This window comes from Falco cherrug, chromosome 14, assembly GCF_023634085.1.
Source record: "Falco cherrug isolate bFalChe1 chromosome 14, bFalChe1.pri, whole genome shotgun sequence".
NCBI classification, from domain to species: Eukaryota; Metazoa; Chordata; class Aves; order Falconiformes; family Falconidae; genus Falco; species Falco cherrug.
Window position 1 is genome coordinate 7,030,402 of NC_073710.1, and position 27,780 is coordinate 7,058,181.

General features: G+C 41.1%; 1 protein-coding gene across 3 annotated transcripts in view; it reads right to left on the bottom strand.

Moving 5' to 3' along the window:
* NKD1 (NKD inhibitor of WNT signaling pathway 1) overlaps positions 1–24,555 on the bottom strand; it is a 114,152-nt gene extending 89,597 nt beyond the window's left edge. The window contains exons 1-4 of one of the 3 annotated variants that reach the window (XM_055726799.1): positions 24,210–24,555; positions 24,037–24,069; positions 23,664–23,821; positions 22,427–22,504 (exon numbers count right to left, since the gene is read on the bottom strand). In XM_055726799.1, coding sequence (XP_055582774.1) covers positions 22,427–22,504; positions 23,664–23,821; positions 24,037–24,069; positions 24,210–24,234 — 294 coding nt within the window. In that variant the 5' untranslated portion in view covers positions 24,235–24,555. The remainder of the gene's footprint in view (positions 1–22,426; positions 22,505–23,663; positions 23,822–24,036; positions 24,070–24,209) is intronic. The other 2 variants (XM_055726797.1, XM_055726798.1) reach the window with 2 other exon arrangements.
* Positions 24,556–27,780: the final 3,225 nt, after the last annotated feature.

The window sequence follows — 27,780 nt, forward strand, 5'->3', positions numbered from 1 at the left end:
AAGGTGCTGAACAATATTGCAAATGAGGATCCTTTTCCTCAGTGTGCTGGATTCAAAATTATACAAAGAATATTTTCAACATATACATTTAACACAGAAAATTCCTTAAGCAGGAAGAATGTTTCCCAATTTAGCCTGCTGTTTTGCTGTGCTTCCTTCCTCACCACCCCCATGGCAGTGTCCAGCAAAAAGAAGAGGGAAAGAGGACAAGAAAAAAATAAGAGAAAAAGATAAAACTCTCAGAACTCCAATGCCTGCCTTTCATTCTGTCACATTGTTCCATGTGCCATGAAGGGCGCTGAAGATTTTCCACAAGCTTTTCAGAACATCTCACTTCTCATGCATCTGAGCAGTAATCTCTCTTACTGGCTACTGATGAATGAAATCAAGCAAGTAGCATATTTTTAAATCTTCAAAACCCAAAGTAAAGTTTATCAGGAACTTCAATATAATTGTCTCAACTCTGCAAATTAGGATGAATATTTATGTTACAATGCTACCACCACAAAAGGCCTACTTCTTTTGATAAAGACACTGATTTATCTCAGAGTGTCCTGGGAGGGTGAGACTGAAAAATTGCAAGAGAAGCTGGCTTGGATCTAGGTTTCAAAAATGACAAAAAAAATTATCAACCCTCAGTTCTTAACTGCTTTACATTAGTCTTCAAAGTTAAAAGGGGGATTAAAAACATCACCAAGTAAAGCAAGAAAACAACAGATATGCTGGATTTCAAGCACAGTCCAATTTTATCTCCTAATTATTTAAAATGCAAGCTGCCAAGTGCACCAACCATTATGACAATAAAAGTCTGATCCAACTTTGCAACAGCAACAAAAAAATGTTTATCAGAGAGGTCTAAACCACAGACTTGTTTTGTAAACTTGGAAGCAATTCCAGAGCTAGTTCCATACATCTCAAAGGAAAAGATAAACACTCACTCACATTTTTATATAACAACAACAAAAAATATAAATGGATTGGCAGTCTTCATGCAAAAAAATGAAAAGCCTTCACAGTTGAAGCGATGAGACTTCAACGACGACTACTTCTTATCAGGGACATTTCCGCTAACATAAGTGCAAGTAAAACTCTTGGCAGACGTGTCCTGACTCGTGTGTGTCAAGAGCGAGGAACCGAGCTGGCTCTCACAGGCTCAGAGGTACTCGCTTGCTCCTTACAAGAAAGGAAACCATCCGCCTGCTTCAGGAAGAGTCTGGTAGGACAAGGGTTTCATCCCCTTCCAAATCATCTCTGATTTCCAAGAATTTTGTATCAAAACTGGTGTCGACCAGCACCTGAGAACTAAAGATCAAACAATGAACTGAAGGCTTACACAGTGCGTGTGAGAACGAGACCCAGGCAAACACACTTGAGGAGGCAGGGAAATTTCATGTTCTCACCCTCCGCTCGCATGTTTTCAAATGCTTCTGGAGGACGAGCTGGCTCGGCAGATCAGAAAGGGAAATGGTGTCTTTCAGTAACAGGCTGCTGTTTCAAATCCAGCCCAGTCTTATGGTGGCTGAAAGTAATTATCCAATAGGTGGCCAAAGTTCAATTAAAACGTGATTTCACTTCCAGTTTCTGTTAAGTAGGTGTCCGCAACACAACTGGCAGTTTCACCAGACAGGCCAAGCTCTGGCTCTCCAAGCAATGACAGAGGCGTGCTGGCAGGGCAGGACGGGACGGTGGCTTGCACCTGTTTTGTGGCAGAGGACTTCATTTACCAGTGCTGTTAAATACAAACCAGGAGCAAGCATGTGGTTTTAAAAGAAAGATGAAGAGGGGAATTCTACATACATGACTTTTTCCTGATTAAATCCAGCAACAGAATATATATCTAGTGTGTTTACACTATATATATTATTATTACATCAAATTAAACTCGATACATAACTCTTAAATTTTGTTCCAAGCCATAAGCAAGGAGCCGTAGGACTTTGCCAACTGATACAGCTCTGCTATCACAGTTTATGGAGCAAATGACTAAGAGCTAGGAAATTTCGCTGGATGAACGTCAACCAAGTGCTTTGGGCTAGTTTCTCAACATTAGGACATCTGAGAGTATGGCTACATGGCAGGCATTCCACAGTAATAGCTCATGTCAACACTTCCACTGGGATAAATAAGGCATAAGCTGCCTCAAATTACCTTGTATTTACCACGGGTATGAGGGAATGCAGACAGGACTCCCATGGAACAACCAGTTACTGGTGTGTCCACAGCTTCACTTATCCAGAGACCATCTGTCCAAAACCGCAACCAAACCCTCATATCAGTCTTCAAGGTACTTGATCCTAAGGTATCTCCACCACAGCCAGGCACAGTCTGCTACACAGATAAGGTGGGATGAGGTGGGGTTTCATTCTTCAAGCACTTTGCCATTCCATGCTTTGCCTGGTTGCCAATTCATCCTCTGCTCAGACAACCTATTTTAAGATTCCTCTCACATTTTCTGTCCCTATATGCTTGAAGGGAAAGGCAAACCACCACCCAAAAGAACAGGCCCACAAGAAACCAACTAGTTAGCGACGTGTTTTTGTGCAGAAAGGTGCAGAGAAATGGCTTCTCCATTCAGTGCACATGAAAGAAAAATCTTGGAAAAGCAGGGAACTAGACACTGTTTTTTCAGCAATATTTAGTCTAACTCAGCCCCCACATAAGTTAACATTTGCACTGAAAGTAGTACACTGTGTAAACCTTTTAAGAGCTTTTTTCCCCCTTTATATCCTACCCAGTGTCTTCTCCCAGGAGTATTCAAAAATGCTGAAAAAGGGCAGTATGTCCTCAGGTCACTCTACAGTAGCAAGCGTCTGCTGAGCCACAAGAGTTAGAATCACTGTTTCCAAAGGTGTGCTCCCACCTATGTGTTATTGGTGACAACATTATTGATGATCCAATAACAAAGAGAATGAACCCTACACTGTCACGACTGTGACACAATATATACACGCACACATATATTCAGGAAAAAGAAGGTAAATTTAAAAGAAGTATTTCAATAAGTGAGTGTTACAAAATAATATTTTTCCTCCTAAATGCATGGATAAAGAACCTTTTGCTAGTCTCTGAATTTGGCTTTCACAGCTACATCATCAAGCAATGTCTTACCCAATAAAAATATTTCTGCAGAATTTAATAACTACATCTATAGCACCTTGTCTGAGATTCAAAAGCTTTGGAAATTAAAATATGGCAAGAGCAGAATTTATGACAACTCTGTGAAGTAATGTCTATACATACATTCTTTCTTAATGTCATGATTAATTTACTGCTAAGTCTATACTGTAACAAACTTAAAAATAAGTTAATGGTTCTCCACCAAAACAATGCCCACCCACAGAAGGCAAGCTTTTGGTCCCTGTGCCTGCTGACCTGTTTTCTGCCTACGGAATGATGGCAACCAGAATAAAACTCAACAATACTCAGACGTGTTAAAAGCTTCAAGCTCTTTGCAGCACTCCCCGTAAGCCATAAGCAAAGGTGATATTGCAAAATGGCTTGTCATCACCCTCTTCCTGCCCTTCCCAACACATATATTCCTCATGAAAGGATCTTTTCTCTCCCATAGCACCTTTGAGATACTGAAACCTTACTGCTCTAGTATTTTACTTCTGCTCTCTTATAGGAAATAGCAGGGGAAGATGTCTACTGTTACACAAACAATTCTATTTATTAACTGAAAACAACTTCCAGGGTTGGCATTTCCGATATATTTATTATTTCAAGGATCATTAATCTTTATAAAGGACAGAGCTCTGTGTTACAACTAACTGCTGTCTGCATAATCTGCTAAAGACGTGACTAATGTAACAACACTTCTATGTTGAATGGTATCATGCACAAGATATTCACTGAAAGGGAGAAAAATTCCATAAATCTCAATTTTACTGATGTAGATGCACACGATTAGTCTATGTTTTCAGTAGAACAAACGGAAATGGACTGAGTTCAATTGACTCAACTTTGAAGACCTTTATATGTTACATAGTTCAGAAAGTTAGAGATCTAAACTTTGCAGTTTTATCAATTCTGAGAGAAAAAAAAAAACTATACCATTTTCCAATAATTATTCAGCATTCAAACAGACCTCAATTACCATGTCTTTACACACAATCTTTCTGAAGTTCCCCGTTGCTATTCATAGTGACACTTCTTCACAGTTCTAAATAATCTTTGTTAAGCTTCAAAAAATACAGACTTAATTCTCATTCGGTCATTGCTTCAGTAGTATTTACTGGCATGTTTACATATGGAAACTGATTGCAATAGATATTCCAGAACAGCGGCTGCACAAACACTCTGTATGACAATAAAAGTCTGTACAAGTGTGTACAAGTAAGCACAAAAATTGCTGACAAATAAAAGTACTTTTGATTCTTTCACTCCATGTCTGTAACAATAAGCCTTCTTATCAGTTTCCCTAAGTATAGAAGCAGTGAATAATTTACTCTTTCAGCCACCTTAGATCAACCACCCTTAGCATTTCTATTAATTTCTTCAAGCTCACCCAATATCTTTTTCGGGGTTTCTCTGGAAACAAAAGGATATTGTAATGGTGGCAGAGAACCATATACCCATACTGGTTCCATGATAAGATCTCTACATGCATGCAAAATACCAGCCTTGGATTGGCCTCAGCATCTATGCTGAAATTTTACCCACCAGATCTAACAAGGCTAACAGAGGAGTACTTGCAAATTTGACAAGGAATGAGAAACAGTGAAGAGTAACAATGCTGTAGGTCTATGCTAGTTTCTGAAGAAGCAATGTCCCCTGCAATGCTCCAAAAGGAACAAAAGACAGCTTGGGGTTGTAGCCTGAACTCGTTGAAACATCCTACGGATTTTCAGTAACTCCCTAATGAGGAGTTCAAAAAGTCAGCAAAAGGAAAGAGGATTTCTCTAAAGGTCACATTCAAATGCTTCTAAACAAGTGATTATTTTCGATCCTGACCTCTTTGGTATCAACTGGAACTTTGCCTGAGAAAATGGTTTCAGAACTCTGCCCACTGGTTTGTTTTTACAGAGGTACAGGAAATATGCAAATAGATTAACTTTATGACAAAGTGCCAAGCATTTGAGAGCGCCTGTATACCCTTTTCTGTAATATCCTCTGCTACGCAATTATGCCTGCCGGAGCCTACCTCTACAGAAGTCAGCACCAAAATCCCCTCTGAAAACGGACACCATGCAGCATCTGATGGGCTTGCTTGCCATCATCTCAGGACCATCACACATGTTCACACATTATCAGCCTTTGCTCAGAATGAAGCCAGTCTGAAATTACACTAAGTGCCACACACCAGGCTACGGATACAATGGGTAGCAGCCTAGAAGAAAGCATGTTCAATGCCTAGCTTATTTGTTCTATTCACATGTGGGTAAACATTTCTCACTGCCCCATTCATAAATTATGTCTTCTGACAAGAATTTAAATTTAAAGCCCTACCCTCCCACTCTGTAAACATACTGCCCAGTCAAATCTAGCCTAACAGATCTGAGCAGACAGCTCTTTCACCCAAAGCGAGAGTTGTTCTTGCTATTGCATTTAGGCTCAAAGTAAAATATAAAAAAAGTTCCATTCACTATGGGACCCAATTCTTACGTGTTCATCATTCTCACTTAAAGTTCTCCAAAACCAAGGATATTCATTCTTCAGTTTAAACCTTTTCACATCTACCAATTAATTTCAATTGCTTGAGTAATGAAATATAACAAGCTATCAAAGCTGAAACAAAGAAATAAAGAAATAAAAGCTTTCCTAAAAAGATAACATGATAAAACATTTACTGTCTTCTCTGTAAGGGCATACAAAACTGAGTTTGCACCTCAAGCAAATTTATGAGAGAGAAATTTTCAAAGACAATAACACTTTACGTTTGCAGCTCTACTAGGTCTAGTCAAGTTGTCCTTATTTGCCAGAATATTCAGAGTTTGCCCAGTAAAAGAAAGGATATGACTCCAGCAGAAAGAAAAGTTTTCTAAAATAAGGACGCACTGAAAACGCAAGACTTACACTACTAACACAGCACAGCTCTCAAACCACATGGGTAAATTTTAACATTTATATCCCTGCTAACTAGAGACAGGCTCAAACCAAAACCACAAATACGGAGAAAGTCTGAACTCGGATCAGAATTTTATAGCTCACACCCCAACTCTTCTCTTAACAATATCTGGAAAATGCTTTTCAAAACTCCTGCAATATTTGTTCCATACATAGGAAATGAGTTTAATAGTACATCTTTGGGGATTAGCTTTGTTTAGCTGTCCAAGCCTTTGATTCAAAGTCTGTAGATAGTATTGCTTTAGTTGCTACACAGAAAGAGACATTATTTCCTGATGGGATGCCTCCCTTGCTCACATGGTCATTCACCTTAATCCCTGTTAACTTTATAGGATGCTATACTGTACATATCATTGGCTGTAAAGGAAGTCCTTTATACATGTTTCTTGGCCTTCCTCTATTCACAGCATGAAAACGGTGAAGATAAATATACTGCTGAAGCATGGGAATTGGGAAGTTGGATAAAAAGCATTACATTCTTACAGAGGAATTCTTCATTTCTAGACAACATAAAGCAGCTCCCCAGGGTGAATTTACTGCTTTTCTGCTTCGGCACAGTGGGCTGTATTATGACCCTATAATCCACTGTGAGCAAGGCAGCAGCTGAGAGCTGCACTGCCCCTGGAGCTGTCCGAGAGATGACTGATTCACTGAATCACAGTTTCCTTTCCAATTTCCCTGCTGCCTCAAGGAAGACAGCAAGCACTGCGTCTGCACTGTCTTCTTCCCAACATGACTCTGCTCCTGAGCTGGGCTCCGCTCCACTGTCTTTCCACTTACAAACAGGCAAGTAAGGAAGTAGGAGATGTGAGAAGTTCTTTAAGCTCCAAAAATACATATATGCTACACATGGTTTTTGTTAGCAATCTGTAGAGCGGGTACGGTATGATTAGGCAGTATGTATGGTGCACACTTGCCTCAAACGTTACAGCACAGCCAATGCAAGGTGGCAAAAGGATTCTCGATATTCCACACCCAGACATGCACCCTGCTAGTCAGACCATGACATGGCTTTGTTTCTCCGCCAAGATTTGGTTTCTGAACAATGTCACGTTTAAATCAAGGTAAGGCAAAGGCAATAGCTGTTAAAATAGAGGTATCTAACACATATCATCTAGAGGAACTCGGAGGGAAAGAAAGAAGCACTGGGCAGCTGCTGAGAAAGTATCATCCATGGGCAACAGGTGACAAAGAAAACTTTAAGTCTCCAAAGGGAGAGGAAAAAAAAACCAACAAGTGCCTATATCCAACACAGCCTGAAGTACAATTCCAGCCAGACTGACCAAACTGTCCAAAACCACAGAGCCACTAGATTAAAGTCATCCTTACATTTCAATATTCAGAGAAATCATCCTTAAATACATAATAACGGGTTCCAAGATGCCATTAACTCCTCTTTAGACGGGCAGAATTTGCCTGAATTCTCTTCACATTTGTAAGGAGGGGGGAGCAGGGGAGCTACAGGCTGTGATGTCCCTGGCTGCAAACACACAGCTGTATGGGTGTGCTCATTGCTGCCAGGCTAATCAGACAATATGTGCCTCTTCAGCACCATACATTTAACCGTGCTCTCTATTGTTTAAGAGAACACATGATGTTCCCAACAGAGAATTCAGTGGCAACAACTAAAAAGCTTGGAGGTATCCATCACTAACCATCAGTCACCATTTCTAAACATGACTGTGGGCGATACATCACTGCCAGCATCACAAGGAGGAGGGAAGAGGTGTTCATTAACCTGCAAACCTGCTCCACTTTGTGCTCCAGATAGTACAAAGGCCCACCAGAACAGGAGGCATAGATCACCCTCATTATAAGGCTCTCCATTACAAAGCCAGTGCAAACAAAAGCCTGCTGCTTTGACTCAGTGCTCCACTTCAGTTCATTGTAAACATTTTGACATGCATTTCACTCATATGCAAACTCTGCTGCTCCAAAGAATAACCTTCAAGAGAGGATAATTTCATTATTCAAGTAAACACCAGGAAAAAGCTCATCCCCCAGCAAAGCCTCAAGTCTAGATGGTCCATCAGAGCTCATCTTCAGTCGAATTTTTAACAAATGTTTCCCTTCACCCTTTAGTTATGTCTGTGTAGTCCCCTTCATCTAGTAACAGTGGTAAAAGTCTGGCATTCTCTTCATCCTATATTATTTACCTAATATGATTTATACATATGCTAGCCATATGCTCTATCCCTACATTCCTGCTCATCTTGCACTGAATTTATATGCATTACCAAAAGCAAGGTACAGCAATAAGCAGGAAGTCTACATCACTTGGATGCACGTATCCTTGGACAGGCCTCCACAAGGAGTGGAGATTCAGCTCATACATTAAAGACATGTCCCTTCCACCACTTTCTAACCTTGTCCAAACTCATTTGGATGAGCGGGAAGTAAAATGTCTTTTTCTCCGTATATTAAAATCCCTTTTTATAGAGTTAGGCTTTTTGGGCCACTGGATTGTGATGAGAGCTGGGCAGTTCAGAAAGGCCCTTTTCCAAAAGGACTTTAGGAAGATTACTGTAGAGCAAAAGAAGAAACAATGTAAGAGGGTTTTCTGCAAACGGGGATTATATACACTTTGTGGGGAATTCAAACATTCTTCTTCATTCTTATTTTCTTACTTTGCTCAGGAAAGTAGGTAATAAATACCTGGCTTATTCATAGAAACATAGCAATGAACTAACTTTACAGCTAGCATTGAAGTTCTTCATTAACTTCAAATACTTCTCTGTCTACCTCAACAGCATGGGTAGGTAACAGGATGAGACCTATCCCCACTTCCCTGATGAGGAAGTGGGAAGAAGTGGATAAAACTGGTAGGTTCAAAGAGAAGACAAATGAGACTAAATGAGTGGCAAGTGCTCTAGCTATCTTGGGTCTCTGTGAAGATTCACATTTGAGCAACCTGAGAAAGGATATACAGCTAAAGGTAGGGTCTAGACTAGAATACACGGCTCCTGCATCTCAGTCTTAAGCCATTAATTCAGAGTTTCAGAACCAGGCAGCACTACAGCAATGGCTATCCATCTCTGATCACCCACATCACAAACACCTCCCACCTTCACATCCAAGCCCACAGACCAGTCTGCTAATCTCAGATGACTTCAAAGCCTACCTACCTTGTGACTCAGAGTGCTTAAGAAAGCTGTATTTAACCTATTACCCTTAAGTACAACAGGGCTGACATCCTACCCAAGGAAATCCCAGCCACTACGTAGAGACCCAAGGGCTACACCAGCCCCCAACGGCACACCCTGTTAGCAGAGATGCAAGGATTGATTGCACAGTAAGCCCGCGTTTTAACCACTGACAGCTTTAATTTATTGGGGATCTTTCTGCCATACCTGTACATAAAATATGGTCCAGCACCACTTGTTAATGGATAAATCTAAGTGCTGCACTAGAACATGTAGTTTCCAACAGACAAGAGAGCTACCAGCAATTACTATTACAAGATAAAAATATGAACAAAAATTGTTCTGTGATCCAAGTGAAGATGATTAAGGGCACAGCCCAGATATCTCATCTGTACTGCCTGTACCAATGTGCCCATTCTCACCTCTTCCCCTTAACAACCAATTGTTGTTAACAATTTTGTTATATCCTATGCATGCGTGAATCCTACATTCATTTCTTTGACCATGTCCCCAATACCAATTGAACTCTGATTTTGCCTTTTCCACCCTTTACCAAGCTTGTCTACATCAGCTAAAGAAACACTCCACTCTCTGCCTACTCGCTTTTCTCAGGCCTCCTTTTGGATGAAAGGTCTAGACTTGCCTCTAAACAGCCCTCCCGCATCTTCTTTCTTAAGAGCACATTTTCACCCAGCCTGAGGGGATTGCATTTTGCTTATTCCTGTTTCATATATTTACTGTGAGACAGGATCATATGAGATTGAAGGCCCAGAAAACCCCATGCTGTGTACCTTGCATAAAATGTACTTTCTCTTACACTGAAAAAGGCTTACATGACATATATTTTTTTATAAATATAGATCTATGAAATTTTGAAAGTAGGCAAAAAACATTATAATATCATAAGATGGAAAGGAATACAAAAGAAAAAACCCACAGTGAACAGAATCCTTTTTTATAAAAAAAGAAAACTATGCTTAACACAAACTCCTTCTGAATTCTCTTTATAATTCCAGCGACACAAATTCACCATTCTGCTGACACTGTTGCTGACGCTACTGAAAAAGTCACCCAAGAAGGCTCATTTTAAAATAAAATTTTACAAGGAGAGGAAATGGGGATTTGTAACTAAACATTTCCTTCTACTTAATCACATCATCATTACTGTGATGGTACAAAGTCCACTTGGTCCTTTTAATCAATTTAATGATAAAGACATATCATTTTGGGGGTAATTGCCATAAGGACATCCAGTTAAAAGAGAAAAATCTTAAATTATAGTTACACCCCCACCCCCCACTAATTAATTAATACCAACAAACGAGATCCCTGCAGTAACTCTGTGTTTCTAGTATTGATATTAGTTTTTAACACTACTTTCAGATTCCATTCACTCAGGTTACTGAGGAATTCTAAAGTATTTACAATCATCAATCAAACAAGGAATCTTTTCAACTCTTTGCCCTTAGAATCGTAAGGTATAAACTTTCAATTTCCATACAGAAGATATTTTTAAAATTAAGAGTGCATTTCCCAGAATAATGATGCTCTAATACCAAACAGCAGCTCAGTTATCTTGTGTTAGGAAACCAAAGCCCTTCTTACACAATTTCAAAGCAGCAGCTGTGACTTTGAAACTAGGAATTCATCCTGGCCACCTGCTTTAAAACTAGCCAAAATAAATGTGGTGGGATGGTTCCTGTCGATAACCATGGGATGGCAGGGTAGCACAGGTTGTTTGCTGTTAGGGCTTAGGTCCTAGACATCACTAACTTCTCCAGGATCTTATCCGGATGAGGACCTTGGGATCAAGCTGCATCTGAAAGCTAGACTAATTATTACGTGCTAGATCGCAGTACTGTTACTCATGAGGAGCAAAACTTCACTCACTGCACAGCTGAGATATATTGTTCACGGCATGCCATTCACACTACGATGTTTTATTCCCACAGCAGATGATCCTTTTCAATCCCTTGGCAAACAGCAAGCATTATGGCCTGACTTGTAAGGTATTGTTTCCTTTGAAAAAACGGTTTGTTTTGCTGGTGGTTTGATTTTTTTAAATATACTCAAACCCATCCGTAATAGCAATAACAGTAAACTAAAAATGATGACTTCAAAATCTCAAACCAGCCTACTTTTTCTAGCCTTAACAAACACACAAGCATTGCAAAAACCAGTGCCCACCAATGCAACTTAGGAACACGACATCCTCCCAGATTCACAACCACAGCTCATGTAGCACAGCGTACCTCAGGAGATGTTTCAGGGCCGAATCCTGCTCTCAGCAGAGTTAATGGAGGGTTACTGGACTTCAACAGTAAAAGAATTTGGCCCATAAAGATTCAGTCATTTCTAATTCTCAGCATTAAAGTGTATTTTGCATTAACCTGAAAATAATCCCCTTCAGAAAACTACACTACAAAGTACTACAGAAGAAAAAGAAACCTAAGAAACCTTTAATATTTAAAAACATGTTCCTAAAAGTTTACTTTAATATAACATTGCTAAAGAGGGAAGGGGGGGAAATCAGGTCACTGCTAAGTGTCCTAGGTTCTTTCTACTTTCTACTCGTTTTTGCCTTGCTCTCCCCTCCTTTGCACACCCCTTGTGCAGAGGCACATTTCAGACAAAGAAGCCTACTGTAACACTACCAGTACTGAGGTGGAAATATGCTCTTCTCCTCGTGGCCAGCAAAGGACCCACACTTCGATCTTCAAGGAAAAGCCTCTGGATGGTGCAACTCAAAAGGCTGCTGCAAGTTTATTTCTTTTTTTCCTTCTTTTCCTATAAATTACCCCTCCTTTTGATGTCTATTCTTGCTCTTAAAAAAAATACACACATCAGGTTAAGATGAAAACTGCCCACACGACAAGTTTGTGTTTACAAGCTTAAGAGCAAGTTTCAGTTGAACACAGGTCAATGCCGCTTTAAGAAAACATTGCATACCAAAAAAATCACACATGGTTAGAACACATCACGAGCAGAGAGGAATTGTGGACTCAGTCTGTGAGGCACCGAGCCAGCCTGAGAAGCCCTTTGAAGTTAGAAAAACATCCTCTGGTCAGAGCACATTTGTGAAACCGTGGGACAGGCGCTTTAAACAACATTCACTCTGAGATCACCTGCGGTGTGCCAGTGGATTGGCGCCTGTGTAACTTCAACAACGTAACCCTTTATATTCCACAAAGTTCACTCACTCCAGTATCTGTCCTATCAATAGCATACAGTCATAAAACTGTGTGGCAAACCCTGTACCGTTCCACCCTCTGTACAAGACAGGCAGGCAGTTCCAACAGGCATGTGAAAGTCTGGGAAAACCCTGCTGCTAAAGGAGAACCTGGTCAACAGAAGAAAGGATGCTCTACCTGGACGAAGCAGCACTGACACAGAAGGCGTGTGTCACTCCGCCAGAAGGGCCACTGCAAACCAGTGGTGCACAAAACTTCTAATATAGTTTGGCACGCAGCCAAGTGTGACAAAAAATACTCACCATTAGTCACCATCATCATGAGAAGAAAGATTCTTGGCTGTGAACGGCCAAGTCCAGGTAACACACACTACGTGGGGACACGTAGGGACAGATAAGACTGAACATCACCAGTCTGCTTTTTCAGCTGAGTTACTTCCCTCCACCCAGTCCTGCCGTCAGCTATTAGCTCCCCGCCTGCCGGCATCAGTAAGCTGTGCCAACGCAGCTGAAAGCCAAATCCTGCCCCTGATCTGGCATGTCGCTCAGGCTGGCACACCTCTCAGGAAAGTCTCTGCACGTGTTTCTGACTGAAAGCAAAACCGGTTATCCTCTCCTGCGAGTACTGGCTATTGGAATGGATACACAAGAACAGCAGATTTTGACTAGACCCCGTGTCTACGGAGAGCACGGAAGGAGGAAGCCTCACCCGGCCTTTGGACAGGGCTCCTGCTGATGCGAGGAGACACTCTGACTGTGCAGTAGGCCAGGACTCCTTCCTTGCTTAAAACATACCCCTAAAGGCATGACATTAACATTTTTCTTGTCTAACTGTTCTGCTCTGTATGTGACAAGCTTTCCTATTTTCCCCAATGGTGGTGAAATCCTCCTCATTTTTTGAGGAGACCAAGACTGTCAGCGTTGCCATCAGACACGCACCAGGAGGGTCAGATTCCTGTTGGGGAGCTAATAAGGGACCTCACAGTCTTTTTGCTGCTCCCACAGGGCATTACCCATTGTCTGTTATTCATTTACTGGCAAATCTAGGGAACTTCTCACTGCAGTGCCTTCGGTTTCAGTCTTTCCAAAATGGGGAAAATCAGAGGTGGCCACAGATTAAGAATAAATCGGTTTAGCAGAGGTTTGTTCTGTGTTTAAACAGCACATGTATGTTCACTGACAAAGCACAGGCAACACCTGCATGCTGCAGACTACTAGTCCCTCCTGGATAACAGCAAATGTCCAAGGACACAGAGCTACTTGAACATGCCTTACTTTTGACTTTCATCACACAGTTCTCACAGAAAATTATTTCATTCCTTTTTTTCTAAATTGAATTTAAAAAAAAAAAACCAACCCCAGAAATTAAACAGCACATCTGGAAAAAAGTGCCATGGTAAGGTTGATGACCACATTCCAGTGAAGTCTATGTAGCATCAATGAATACAAGACTTCCTTTCCAATGCTGGGGTTTTTTTCCTGTCTTCTCTGTAACACATCACCATGTTTTAATCCAAGAGCAACTGTCTTTCAAAGAAAAGCCCTGTACAATAGCTTAGACAGGCAGATATCTCATTTACTTCTTTACACTGTGCGTTAGTCCAGTGTTAAAGATTTTGCATGCTTCCTATTGGTCATAAATAAACAATTAAAAACAGCCTTAAAGGGCGAGTGGAGGTCAGGGGTGGAGAGAATGAGACTGTGGTGCAGTACATTAATAAACCAACCTAATTAGATAAAAAAACACCTTCATATAATAAAAATGTGGTATTTTAATGGGTATTAAGCAGTGCTGTGGGAATAGCCTCTCTCAAAACATGCTTTTAAACCTCTCTGCAAAATTACATTGCTAATTACAAATGGGAATTTAAGTGGCAGTACAACCGGGAAAAACTTTTGTGAACCTGTCATAAAACGATCAGATAAACTGCATCTGCAGGGGAAAATATGTTGTCATTCCACCAGCAATGTAGCTGCTACATAAAAAGACTGTTAGTCTCACCACTTGAACCTTCCCTCATCTCCCACTGATGTGGCCGAGAACCTGATACAAAACCACTGAAAGCAACGAGAAGTTTTCCCTCTATTACAGCAGGACTTTTGCATCAAAACACAACAGAGAAATATTGCAGAATTTTTCAAGAGGATAAAACCAGACTTACCTAACTGCATTGAGTTAGTTAAAAGTACACCTTTAAAAGTAATTTATTTATGGTATTCTGAAAAACTCCTTTTACATACATATCCACATCAGGAACAAGACCATGCACATAAGCTTTGCATAAATAAAAATGGCTTTAACTGAGATAATCTATGAAGTTTATCCTCAAAATAAAATTAAATATTCGTGATGGCTAAATGAGGCACAGTTTTTCCATGGGAAAAATATCAAAGTGTTATTTATTTTCCTGTAAGTACTTGTTTTGAAAAGCCTTTCCTCCCCACCTGGGCTTCGGCTAAAAGCCACAATCTACATTTAAACAGTGTGTACGCTTTAGAAAACTATCAACCACCTTTTTTTAAAGCAGGAGCATATGAAATTATTTGATCCACTTTTCATATAGAAAGTCTAGGGCTGACCATAAAGAAATAGGCAGGCTCCCAGTATAAACTTACCAGGATTACATCAAAGACCTTCCTCTAGGATCAGACGATTGATTTCTTCAATGCTTTTTAGAATTTCTTCCAGGATATTTTGGGTTATTGCCTTAGACCTTTGCTCAGCTGGAATGACAGATATTCTGTTTGCTAGACTATGATGTTCTCTCTTCATAGGGGAATGAGTGTCTGTAGTATATACACACGTACGCTATGTGAACATTGGGAAGTTCACAAGCAAAATTATTATTTATTGTTTCAAAAAGAGTAGTTTATTACAGAAACACTGATACAGGCTTAACCACAGCATCTTATGCAACACAGAGACTGCTTGTTATTCTGTAAGCCCAGGACTGGGGCACTCTATGCTCAGAGAAAATTCCTGCTCCCGCAAACAGGCATTTGTTCTTTAGGTGCATGTAATGCATAAGGCTTAACTTTACAGCTACTACCTTCTTTACCTGACTCTCTTGAAACTAACTGTTCTGGAATTATAAAAGATTTTTATGATAGGACAAGAAGCAGCTTAGTCCTTACCTACCACATCAAACCTTTGGGGAATCAGACAGCAAACTATCTCCGAGGGCAATGCGACACACTACCCACCATTCTCCTTCCTCCCCCAAGACAAATCTGTCACCTCCATACCACTCATCATTCGCATCAGAGTATGGATCAAAAGATCCAAGGCTGCTCCCAAATCCCATTTCTCCTGCAAGACAGTACTTTGTTCTGTCACTTCCCTACTGAGTCTATCCCCTTATTTTATGCCTCACAGCATGTGTGGCTGCACCCCAAGATCAAACACCCATGCATGATTTTCTTTCACAGATCTTGAATCACAATGTTATACTTTAATAGGAACTTCAATATACTTAATCCCTTGAAAGCTGCCACAGTAATGCCCCCAAATGCATTAAATTCCACCCTAATCGCAAAACACCAAGTATTTCTCTAGATGGACAGTCCGTAGACTGTTCTGACCACATGCCAATCCATCTCTGAGCTAAAGCAACATATACTGCCCGCATTTGTTAGTTTGAAGTCCAAGGATACGTGGCTGAAAATTCCAGGCACTTCAAAAGTTCTCTGCTACAAATTTTGTGCAAACCATAACTGATCTCCTCCCACATTTTAAGGAAGGATCTCATATTCTCAAGGGATTGTCATTACAAATGACATAATGGACCAGTCCACTCAGCCTGCATTTAAATCAAACCTGTTAAAACCAAAAGCAAGACTGGTAGATGGCACTTCTCAAGGTACAAAAAAAGACACCCTTTCACAGTCAACTTGAGTTTCAGAGTTCCACTGAATTTTCAGTTCAAGAAGGGTTATGGGAGAAAATTATCAAACTATTAGAACTTTGACAAAAAGCAGAGAAGCTGCTTGCCTAATAAGTCTTGTTCACAAGTATTAAATTTTATTAACAACAGCTTCACATTCAAGGAATAACTCCTTCTCATTCACATTTGGTAGGGACCTTGATTTGAACCAGGGAACCACTGGGTCCTTCGTTATTGCTGCCAAGGGGTTAGTGTTGGGATCTTTTAGGTATATTTTTACAGGGCTCCTTTTGGCCATTAAGGAGCTTCTCAGGCACTGATGGCATTTCAGTCTCCTATGGCCACAGTCTGGTCTTCTGAGGAGCAAAAGGATTTACTCCACCAGAACTTTTATACACTAAAACAATAGGGTCATTTATTGCCCTATAATATACAATAGGCCACACCACACAAACAAAACCAGGGGTAGTCAATTTCACAGCTGTTATAGGACCTCCCAACAAAAGACTGCATCGTTCCCTTCCTCAAACAATTAGATTCTGTATGACTAAACCAGAAGTATTTCTCACATACGATAGGCACATATCAGGTCATGTGAGACACACATGTATAAGTATTAAGGGATCTGGCTGAACACTTACTTGCAGATGTAAGCCTGTTGGAATGCCAGCTCCCATGGCAAGCCAGTGGACTGGTCCTTAATGAACTGTGGACATGTGGTTACATGACAGTAGTCTATTTGGAGGACACTAACTATACAGGACTTTCCGAGTCGAGAAAGGATGTCTCACATGTTCAGAAGTGTCATCGCTATTCTGCAAATTACAAGACAAAATATATGCCATATTGCTCTGATGACAATAAATCCAGAAGTTCACAAAAAGCAAGTGCACTGTATGGCTGTACCCCTTGCAGAGACCAGGACAGCAATAGTTGAACCTACACAAGCCAACTTCCCCTCTCTCTTAGATTACGCAGTAGTAAAAATATCTGCGCCAGCACAGCCCTTTCACCACAGCTAACACCACTGGCATTCCACCACTGCAAGACAAATGTCATGAGATATTCCAACACAAATACGCTTTGTTGGCTAAGAAATCAGACACAATGAAGATTTTGCATTTGGAACTTGGTTAATAATTCTTGAATGGCATACAGGCCAACTCAAGTCTCCCATAGCTGTAGTTACTCCGTAGGAGTAAATACAAGCTTAGTTTTGCTGCCAATGTTGGCAGATATGACTAAATAAATTCACAGAGAAAGTCCATTGCACCATTTCTTCACAGTAATTTTTTTAACTAAAACTATACCTCATTTTCCATGAAAAGATATCTATAAATATCACATAGTCTGAAAACTCACAAATACTCAGAGTAACTAGTATATTAACTAGAGAAGTGGTTTAGTTACAAAAAAATGCTTCAAGTATTTTGTACATTTCAACAGCTACCATTTACTTTCCAACCAGGTTTTGATGCTGACATTCACGAAGCAAAATCCATCCACAAGGATTTCTATAAAGGCCAACATCTGCAGCACAGGGAGCAATGTTCCATTTTGATTTAAATATCATCACTGAACAATTATTTCCCCAACTTTGGAAAAACTAACTCTTACAAAGTTTCAATACTCATGAGACTTCTCTTTTCTCTGTTCATAACCCAATTCAAAAGAAACCATAAAAGTCAACTAAGATCTTCTTCTGAAGGGTGCCTACAAATAGCCACTTACTGAGCTCCTCCTGGGTCTTATTACAGATCTCACAAAAACCTACAGAAAACCCTTCTGTTAATGAATGCTGCTGTAAAGAACATTCCCATATGTCGACAATCATGTGCTACAAATTTCCCATTTTTGTTATAACCGAAGTTTTAGTGTAAAGTCTGGACTACATTATTTACATTTAAGTCATTAAAGAATATAATATACTGTTAGTACTTTTCATCCCAATATACAGAAGAAAATGTCCTCCATAACCAAGGCCTTCTCATTCAGAAGAATTAAGGTTTCACTAAACCAAGAGGGACTATCAGTAGCCCAAGAGACATAGCGTGTAATAATTAGATGAGGCCTTTACCCCGCTACTATACAGAATACACTTTCTTCTTACAAACATCAACCTAAGTAACTCCAGTTTAGAGGGGGTAGGAGAAAGAGGGTTGTTAGAGATTTAAAAAAAAAAGTTAATGAGATTGTTTGCAGAAACTTCACGGGCCATTCAGCTTTCCAATCAACATGCCAAATTAAAAGTGTGCCACATTAAATCTGAAACACCTATAAAACAAGCCCTGATGAAATACAGACTGTCTTCCATCCACCTCCTCCATATGGCTCAAGCAAAGTCAACTTTTAATTTCATAACACAAAATATTTAATTTATGCTTTTCTTCACATGTCAATTTAACCTCCGGCACATAGCTTTGAAACCATGTAAGGATGCCTAACACTTTCCATATGGCAACTGAATTGTGGCTTTTAATTGCACCAACTGGTATCATTCAAGGATAATTCCCTTGGAATCCAGCTTTCTGCTACAGTATTGGCCAATTCACTAATCTCATCACCATGGCACTAATACTTTCAGAGACTCTTTGATTGTTAATATTCATATTATAATTTTCCCAAACCAGAGCTGTCAAGATATACTATGTACACCACTAATTAAATTATCTTGGTTTGTTGGCACCAAATTTCAACACTAAATAAGATTCTGCTTCTCTCTTTCAATACAAAGTTTGGCAATTTATTTTAAATGCCATACACAATATTTTGTTTATCAAAATATTTTTTTTAGTCATACCAGTATCTAGCACTGTTGAGTTTGTTGTTTCTTTTAATCCTCAGAGTCAATACAAATAATTGTCTATACAATACTGACATTAATGTACTTGAAAATAGTTCAGTTTGAAAGATTACTTCAAGCAGTAACACAAGATAGCACCCCAGGAAATTTTAATTGCTCTTGTCACCATATCTGTAAGAAGGCAGTCTTTCAAATGTCATTCTACCCATGAGATGACCCCAAAGTAGTGCTACAATTAAATCTTCCACTTCAACAGCCTTTAAGCCATAGCATATACATATCGCTAAAAAAAGTCTCTTTTCCTTTCATTATTTTTATTTTGGAGGAATGACCTACCCAGCTGTGTCTTCCATAAAGCTATATATTTTTACATGCACACACACAAATGCTATTTAACAGAAAGGCACTGGGAAAGGCCTATTTTTATTTTTTTTTTAATTTAAGAAAGAGCATGCTAGAGATGCAGTGAAGTTGACACTGGTGTAGTCTCCTCTCAGCCATGCAAGGAATGCCCATTAATGTCACTGGCAGTTACAGGCACAGAACAAATGGAGAACAAGCCCCACCTCTGAAGTAGTGTGATGTGCTTCAGCATTTCATACTGTATTATTCCCAGACCAGATACTCAACTGTAATATCAGTTAGGGTTGAACATGAAGATCACTAGTACCAGAGCCCAGCAGAAGTGGTAAGTTAAAGACTGCTCTATTTTACCTAAAATGATTACTTACAACTTGGCTTACTGTGAGCTGGTTTGAGATTAAATTAAAAATAGGATTTTTTTTTCCAATCCCAAGCACAGATCTCAATGAGACATGCAAGAAACTAGTAAAATTTCTCATGGCTTTGAAGATAAAAGTAAATTGAACTAAGCAAATGTCATATTTAATATTTTCCCCTCTAGCACAGCACTACTTTTCAGCTAAATAAATAAATACATGAATATTTGCAAACAATGATGATCTCCAAAAATAGTTTGTAAAAGTAAACACACTGAATAAATTTAAACTTAAGAATTATATGGGATAATCCACAGTGTCAGAAAACCTTTCTGGGCACAAGTTAACTCATTCATAAAGCAGCAAAATAAGTGTATTCGGTTGCCTCAACGGATTTACAGCCCCAGTGGTTTCAATTAGCTTTGAAACTAGAAGATGACTCTGGACCTCATACTTTTCGTAGATGCAACAGAATTCCTTTTTTCTTTAACTCTACGTGATGTGGAATGGAAGGCTGCAGCCCAGCCCTCAGCCTCCACAGTAATTAAAACATTTAGAGCAGAGCAGCCCCTGCTGGGTGGATGGCAATGGTTTAATGAGATCAGAGCTCTTAGCTAGAACAGAAAAGTTGTATATGCACCAGAAGCGCATATTTCAGATACACTCCCCTTCCCCTGGCTCCTGCCTTCACCCAACAATTGACTATGAGATCCTTCTCAGATGTCTGATGCATTTGGCAATAGCTGGACACTAGTTACTGTTCTTCCAGTGAATTGGAAGGGGGAGACATGGATGGATGGGATACAACATGGATGATACATCTGCTGAGGGAAATCTGCTCTAACCAAGAAACTCTCAAAACTTGAGTTCAGGAAAAGTGTTGTATTCTTGAATCCCCTCGCCTTGTGTCAAACACCCCTTCAGTGAACTAACATAATGACCTCCCCTCCAGAACTATTGTAAATTCAATCATTTTAGAGAGGAGCACAAATGAAATTTTATGGCTTTCCTGTATTAGTCATTCATTCCTCTTGTAAAATGCTACATGTATCCCCCTGAAGTTCAGTGTCATCTCCCCTGGATGACTAACTTAACAATTCAGTGTCTCTGTTCTTGAGGAAAACAGTCTTCCAACTACAACCAAGACAGAATTTTTGGCTTATATACAGCAATGTAAGTAAAATTTCACTATTACATTCAAGTTCTAATCAAAATTATTAAAATCTTTGAAGTTTCAGCTGTGGAAGCAATTGAGTGCTCTCCCCTCCCATCAACAGGTCTTTGGAAGCATGCTGGATTTCACCAAATAGGGCCCTGCATACTAATGAAACCACCATCAACAAAACTCAGGTTAAGGATTCCTAGGAGGAAAATTATTTCTAGGACCATTATTTTTTTTAAGCTCAACTGGTTATTTCTCTGAATGCAGATATTTTCATCAGCGTTTGATCTAACTCCTTCTGCCATAAGTCACAAACACAGCAATTAGGAACTATTTCAGGGGGAAAAAACGTGTTTTAATGAGAAGCCAAAGTTTCAACTGTGACACAATAAAACTGTACTGTTCCACAGAGCCTTGTAAGCTAACTGAACATTTTAGGAGGTATTCTGAAATAGTAAGGATAAAAGCCCTTGGTCGATTCAACGTAACAGTACTACATTATTGGGGAATATACAACTGTCCCACACAATCCCATGTAACTAACCATTAGCAGAGGTAACTAGTATTTTTACATCTTGAGGTGAATGAAGAGCCAAGAGGTTAGACTACAATTCACTTTGTATCTTGGTATAATTATACAAGAGATCAAAGATCTCAGACGAGGAAACAGTCATGCAATCCCAGCTATGGAGTCAAAAGCTGCGACTCCATAATCCTTGTCAAAAAGACTGTACATATGGCACATCTGGTTCCAATGGAGGATTAGAAATGCATCCCTCCATAGTACCAAAAGTTCGTATTTTAAAGGAACTTTAATGTAGCTGTCACAGTGTGCCTGTGACAGGATGACAATTAAAATAAAACTATTAGCAGGCTATATATGCATACAGATACTACCAAATATATTAGGCAATAAATTGTGAATATTTTCAAACATTCACAAACAACTCTATCAGGATGACAGTAAAAAGCCTCATGGGAACAGTGCTTTTAAACATACTTAAATGTATTTATAGTTTTATAATGTACTAAACCAGTAGATTAATTTTTAGCTAATGGCTTGCTAATTGCTCAGCTATCATGAGGAGGACACCTTGAGTAAGAAGAGAAATACTGTTCCACTGCCATTCCAGCTGAGCAGAACTCATGGAACTGAAAACTGAAGAGTTCAGTGTATAGCAAAGTATCTTTGACAAAAGATATTTTTTTCTTGTTTTCAAAAAGCAAACTGTCTTTGTGGAAGAAAATACATTTCACAAAGCTGAAGTCAGAGTTTTTGACCTTTAACTCTTGAATTTAAACCTATGTTTAGCTTGGTAAGTTGAGCCTCTTTCCTAGAAAATATTATGTGAGAGGCAGAATATATCTAAAAAAGCTTGACTCACAGAAATGGGCATAATGAAAAATAATTAAAAGCACACGGGTTTACTCTTCACAGCTGTATCATACATGTATGTACCGTTATTAATGAGAACTTCTTTCTTTGGCACATTGTCTCCAAGTAAAGCACGTTAAGAATCACTTCAACCAGACATACCTGCAAGTTGAATGTGAAGTGATTATGCTCATCAGTTACAAACACATCATTATCTTACCCCCTTTGCCTTACTTCCAGTGACTCCCAATTTATCCTCCTCTAAATACAATACTGGTGAAATCTAAAAAGTCATCATTAGCTTTTCCCAAGCTATACATCTTCTATGCACTTCAACACCCCACCTTAAATGAAGTATTGTCCACTTGCGAGTTAATTTTTCCTGAGACACGAGAAGTCCAGGCTTCTGACAATAAAACTGGTGGCTAACAAAGCAAAGAGCCTGCAGGAGGTTTGGTGGCCCTGCTCTGCTTGTGCTTTCAGAGCCACATTCCTTGCTGGGAACCACAGATTCCAATCTCCCCATCTCTCAGGTTACTTTTCCACTGATGAAGCTTTCAGGGCTTGATCCAAAGCTCACGGAAGTCAATGAGAGTCTTTCAGTAAGCATCAATAAGCTCTGGATCATACCCTGAAACACTATGAGGACCATATCTAAGAATTGTTTACCTCCCATCATGCCTTTTTGTTTAAAGAGACAACATTAAGGGCGGGGGGCGAGGGTAATTTACACATTTCCTTCAGCCCAGCTTTACAGGGGAGGAGGACTAGAGGAAAGAGGAAGGGTGGAAAGCGACCAGTCTGGTAACAGCCAGGGCAAGGGACATGTGCAGCAACTCTTACAGATAAAGTCAGCCACGCATTACTAGCAAAGAGCAAGTAAATAAAAATACACTCTTCGGGGACGACTTCTTTCCTGAATTCCTCTGCCAAAAAGTCACAGACAAACTTGTGCACCAATCAGGGTTCACAAGCTTACACACGCTGGCAGGGTTCTGGGCTTTTCCCAGAGATTCTCCGTTTGTTCCTGTTTATGAAGGGTTTTGTTCTAATCGCGCTGCCCAGACACTAGGGGACAGGTCCCTTTACTCCTCTGGCTTTTGTACCAGCACCAAGTTTGCTCTGCAGCTCCTAACTTCATCAAAGGACTGAAGGAAACCACCCACGGGGCAGCCCCCTGGAGCAGCATTAGGGCAAAGAAAACCCTTCCTTTGCACAACCGACCCTTGGGAGGGTGAGAGGGATGTAGAAAGAGCTTTTGGTATTCCCTATTTCCAAAAGACAGGGCGGGGGGGTGGGAGCAGCGAGGAAGCTGACATACCCTGGCGCTGGAGAGCCTGCAAACAGCCCGGTGCTGGCAGCCTTGCTGGAGTCCCGAGCTGCTGCCTCCGCTGCTGCTGCCCCCGGAGTATTTCTGCTTCACCATCCAGTCCTCCAGCCCTTTGCGAGCCAGAGAGGCGTTCACCGCAAAACTATCACCTAGAGAAGAGGAGACAATGCCGCCGCTGAGCCGCCCGCGGAGCCCGCCCGGACCCGCGGCCAGCGCGCCGCCGGAGCCGGGACCGGAGCCGGGACCCGGCACGCAGCTCGCAAACCGCGCCGGAAAGTTGAGGGGAGAGGGCAGGGGGCCGGGGGCAGCCACCCGCAGCGGGGGAACACGTTCAAAGTTACGAGCAGTAAAGAGCCATCCCTACCTTCTGGACTTTCTCTGGGTTTACAAACGGCAGCTAGGCAGATCCGGAGGAAAGTGTGCGGGGAAATAATAAAGGAAGATCATTAGACACCAGTACAGAAATCACAGCAACAAACCGCGAACAAGCCGAATAAGGGGAAGGGACTAAGGAAGTAGCAAGTGAAAGGAACTAACCATGTTTCGAGTGAAGTTTCCCCATCTCTCTGCATTGATCTGCAGTTACGATTCATTTGACTGTTTTCAGTAGGGTCAGGTTCGCTTGTTGTTATTTTTGTAGATATAAAAAAAAAAATCCCAGCGTGTTTAGAAATCCATGTGCTCCGCTTCTCCCTGCTAACGCACAAGCGAGATCAAATCTGAGTTCTCCTGCAGCACGGTCCGGCGTCCCCCTCTCCGCTCCAGCCTTCCTCCTCTCGCCTCTCTTTCCCAAAGACAGAGGCGGTTACAAAAGACCTTACTTCACCCACCGGGGAACATGATTGACACCTCATTGAGATTAGACCACTTGCAGGCAGCCTCCGCCTTCCCATTGGGCCGCGGCGGCAGATGAAAGGGGCGAGTGAGCCTTTTGGAGGCTCAAAAAAAAAAAAAAAAAAAAAAAAAGAGAGAGAAAAAAAAAAAAAGAAAGAAAGAAAAAGGAGCAGCCGGGGCGCGTTTCACTTCCAGCCAGGCACGGGTGGCGGGGCCGGCTCCGCTCCGCTCCCCGCGCAGCCCCGGGGGCGCCGGGCAGACAATGCGCCGCGCTGCCCCGGCCCCCGCCCGGCCCGCCCGCGGAGCCCCGCGCTGCCGCCGGCCCCCGGCCCAGCTGCTCCCGCCCGGCTGCCCCTGCCCGGCCCGGGGGGCTGCCGGGGCCGCGCCGCCCTGCGCAGGCTGCGCTGCGGGGTGCCGCTCGCCGCCCGCGGGTCTGCCCCCGGTACCGGCGGCGGAGCAGCCCTCCCACCCGGGCCGAAGGGTCGCCGGGCCAGCCGCGACTCTGTGGCTGCCGCTCGGCCGCCCCTTCAGGGCTGCGGAGGGGATGCGGGCACCGGGCAGCCCGCACGCCTTCCGCGCCGTTCGCAAACTGCCTTCCATCGCCCCTGGTACGCGGATGCGGTGCTGAAGCGCTCCGGAAGCCCCTCGTGTCCCTGCTTAGCAGCATCTTGACTGCGAAGGAAGCCTGCATGCCTGGAAAAGCGGCTGCTCTATTGACTTAGTCCTGCAAACTGTTTTTCACGGGCATCTCTGCACACACGGGTGATCCTTCCGAAGTCACCGTTAATGCCAATATGCAGTTTTCAGGGGCAGATTGGAAAACCTTTCTCAGTGATTCAAAATGTTGGCAGCAGTAGGACAAAGTCTCTATGAGCTTTTTAAAATCATTATTATTGAGTAGATGAGATTTGAAATCTCCCCTTCTTCTACAGTTGATGAATGATGTATTTTTTTACATATATAATAAACTAAAAGGAAACTTACTTTTTCATAAAGACAATTCTCCCAGTCATTAAAAATTTGTTTCCTTCCTCTGGCTGGTCATTATTTTTCTGTTTATGAAAATCACATCTCCCTTGAGATCCTTGTAGTTCAACTAGGAGAGATAAAAGGGAGTGCGTAGTAGATTCAGAACAAGAAAAAATGAAGGCTTCTGAGAATTTTACTCCAGAAACTACTAGTCAAACTACATAGGGATTGACCCAGATGGGCCTGGTCCAAAAACTTCAAGGCTACATCAGTGCTTTCAAATCCATACGTTTCAAGCACAGGGAGGAAGGAGTTAGACTTGGGAGCTCATCTGAAAAAAAGATTCAAAGCATATGTGGTAACACTTCTGCAGGGAATTGGGACGGGGAGAGGAGGGTCAGGCTTGGAGCTCATTTTTAGAAGGAATTCCAAAGCACATGGATGTGGTGAAGGTCTGGTATGAAATGACTGCGCAGCACAGCCAGTGGAAAGCCATTAAATGAACTATTTAAAGCCAAATTGTTCTTTGGATGACTGCAAAGTCATTTCTCACATTATGTTGACTATTTATCTGTCTAGCAAAGAAAACACTTGTGTTGTGAAATGCAGCCATTGCAACAGCATCAATTGCTTGTCAAATAGCTAATAACATGCATCTTTTGCGAATCTCTTTTTTATGTATTTTAATAATTTATTTGGCCCATTTTTTATGTTGTGTATTTAAAGTGACATATTTGTTCCTTTGAAGATTGCCTCTTGTTTTGGGGAGGAAAAAGAGGGGAAGAAAGTGATTTAGATGAAGCAGACTCCTTGGGGTGTGAGCCTCACCTAGACTATGAAAACCTGTAAAAACTCTCTGATGCATATTAAGAACTTCAAAATTGTAATACCAATTTTATTTTCTCCTCAGCTTGGCATATACCTGAGTGCCCTTTTGTAATTTCATCAGCAAATGTTTTATTTGGCATATCGCTTATCTTCAGTGTTTTACATGACATAGAGAACACCTCAGTGGAAGCACCCCTGAAATTGTACAGCTTTATTCATTTATTTTGTGAAATGGTGCCCTCATCATTCAGCTCTTCGGAACAAAATAAGGCCTTGGAAATGTCATGAGTTCAGCAGGTCTGAACAAGTGACTAGGGGAAGAAGCCCTCACTTTCACAGCAGATTACAGAGGTCCACTTGTGTCCCAGCTACGGAGACAAAGGGACTTGCATTTGTAACACATCCGCTGTTGTACAGTACTGCTTTCACGTACACAACATTTGCTAGAGTTTAAAGCAAGCCCTTTGTAATTACACTCAATGACACACCCCACAAGACCAAGGTTTTCACAGGAGAGCAAATCTGACAGAAGAATTCCAAATGTCAGCAACTGGTGCCACATACAACGGGATTCATGATTGCAATGCCTGGGCACAGGAGTAACACAAATACAAGCTGGTTACATTACATTGAGTAGGAATCACAACTGCAGCTATTTCTTCCTCCATCTGGGAAAGAGAAATCTTTAGCTACTCTTAAATGGCCAAATCAGGAGATTCTTAGCATGGTTTTGCTCAGACAAATTCCATTTGATTCCAGAAGGATTTAGCATGGTATAACAACTAAACAGGGACCTCAGGATTTGACTCAGTAGAATTATAATGATCCTCAAAACTACAGGGACCTCGAGGCACACAAAGGCTTTTGTTTTTCCTTCCATGGAGCCAGAAGTGTGTTAAGTAGTGACGTCTTGTAAAATATCAGAGTAAAGTACACCATTCATAAAACTGTACTAATGATTAAAGGGTCTCTAATTCAACCCAGTGACCCCAGTGGAATTCTTAAAGTTTGAAAGCCATGACGTAGAGTATTATTCATTGCCCTTTCATTAGTGCTGACTACACTCGACATTTTCAGAGGATGGAAAACCCTTTTGAACGTTGATATACTATAAACTAGTTGATGATAGGAAATAAATGTATCTTAGCCAAGGAACAAGTGAATAAGACCACTCTGGAAATTAATTTTCAATATTCAATAGTGCAATGAAATTGATGACAACACTTGCAACAGAAAGAGTTATATCGTCAGTTAGATTGAGAAGAGCCCTGTATGTGCCAGTGAAGGTTTCTCCGATATCCTGACCGGGAGTACTTTATGCAATGGTACCAGCCAAAGCAACACGTCTAGTTTTATTCTGTATTTGCATATTAGCTACAGCACAGCGGGCAAAGCTACATGCTAGCCTAGTGTATGGTAAAGTAGACCAGCACTGAAGAAGTTCGGATTCAATTCAACATGACCTAATGATAACTAG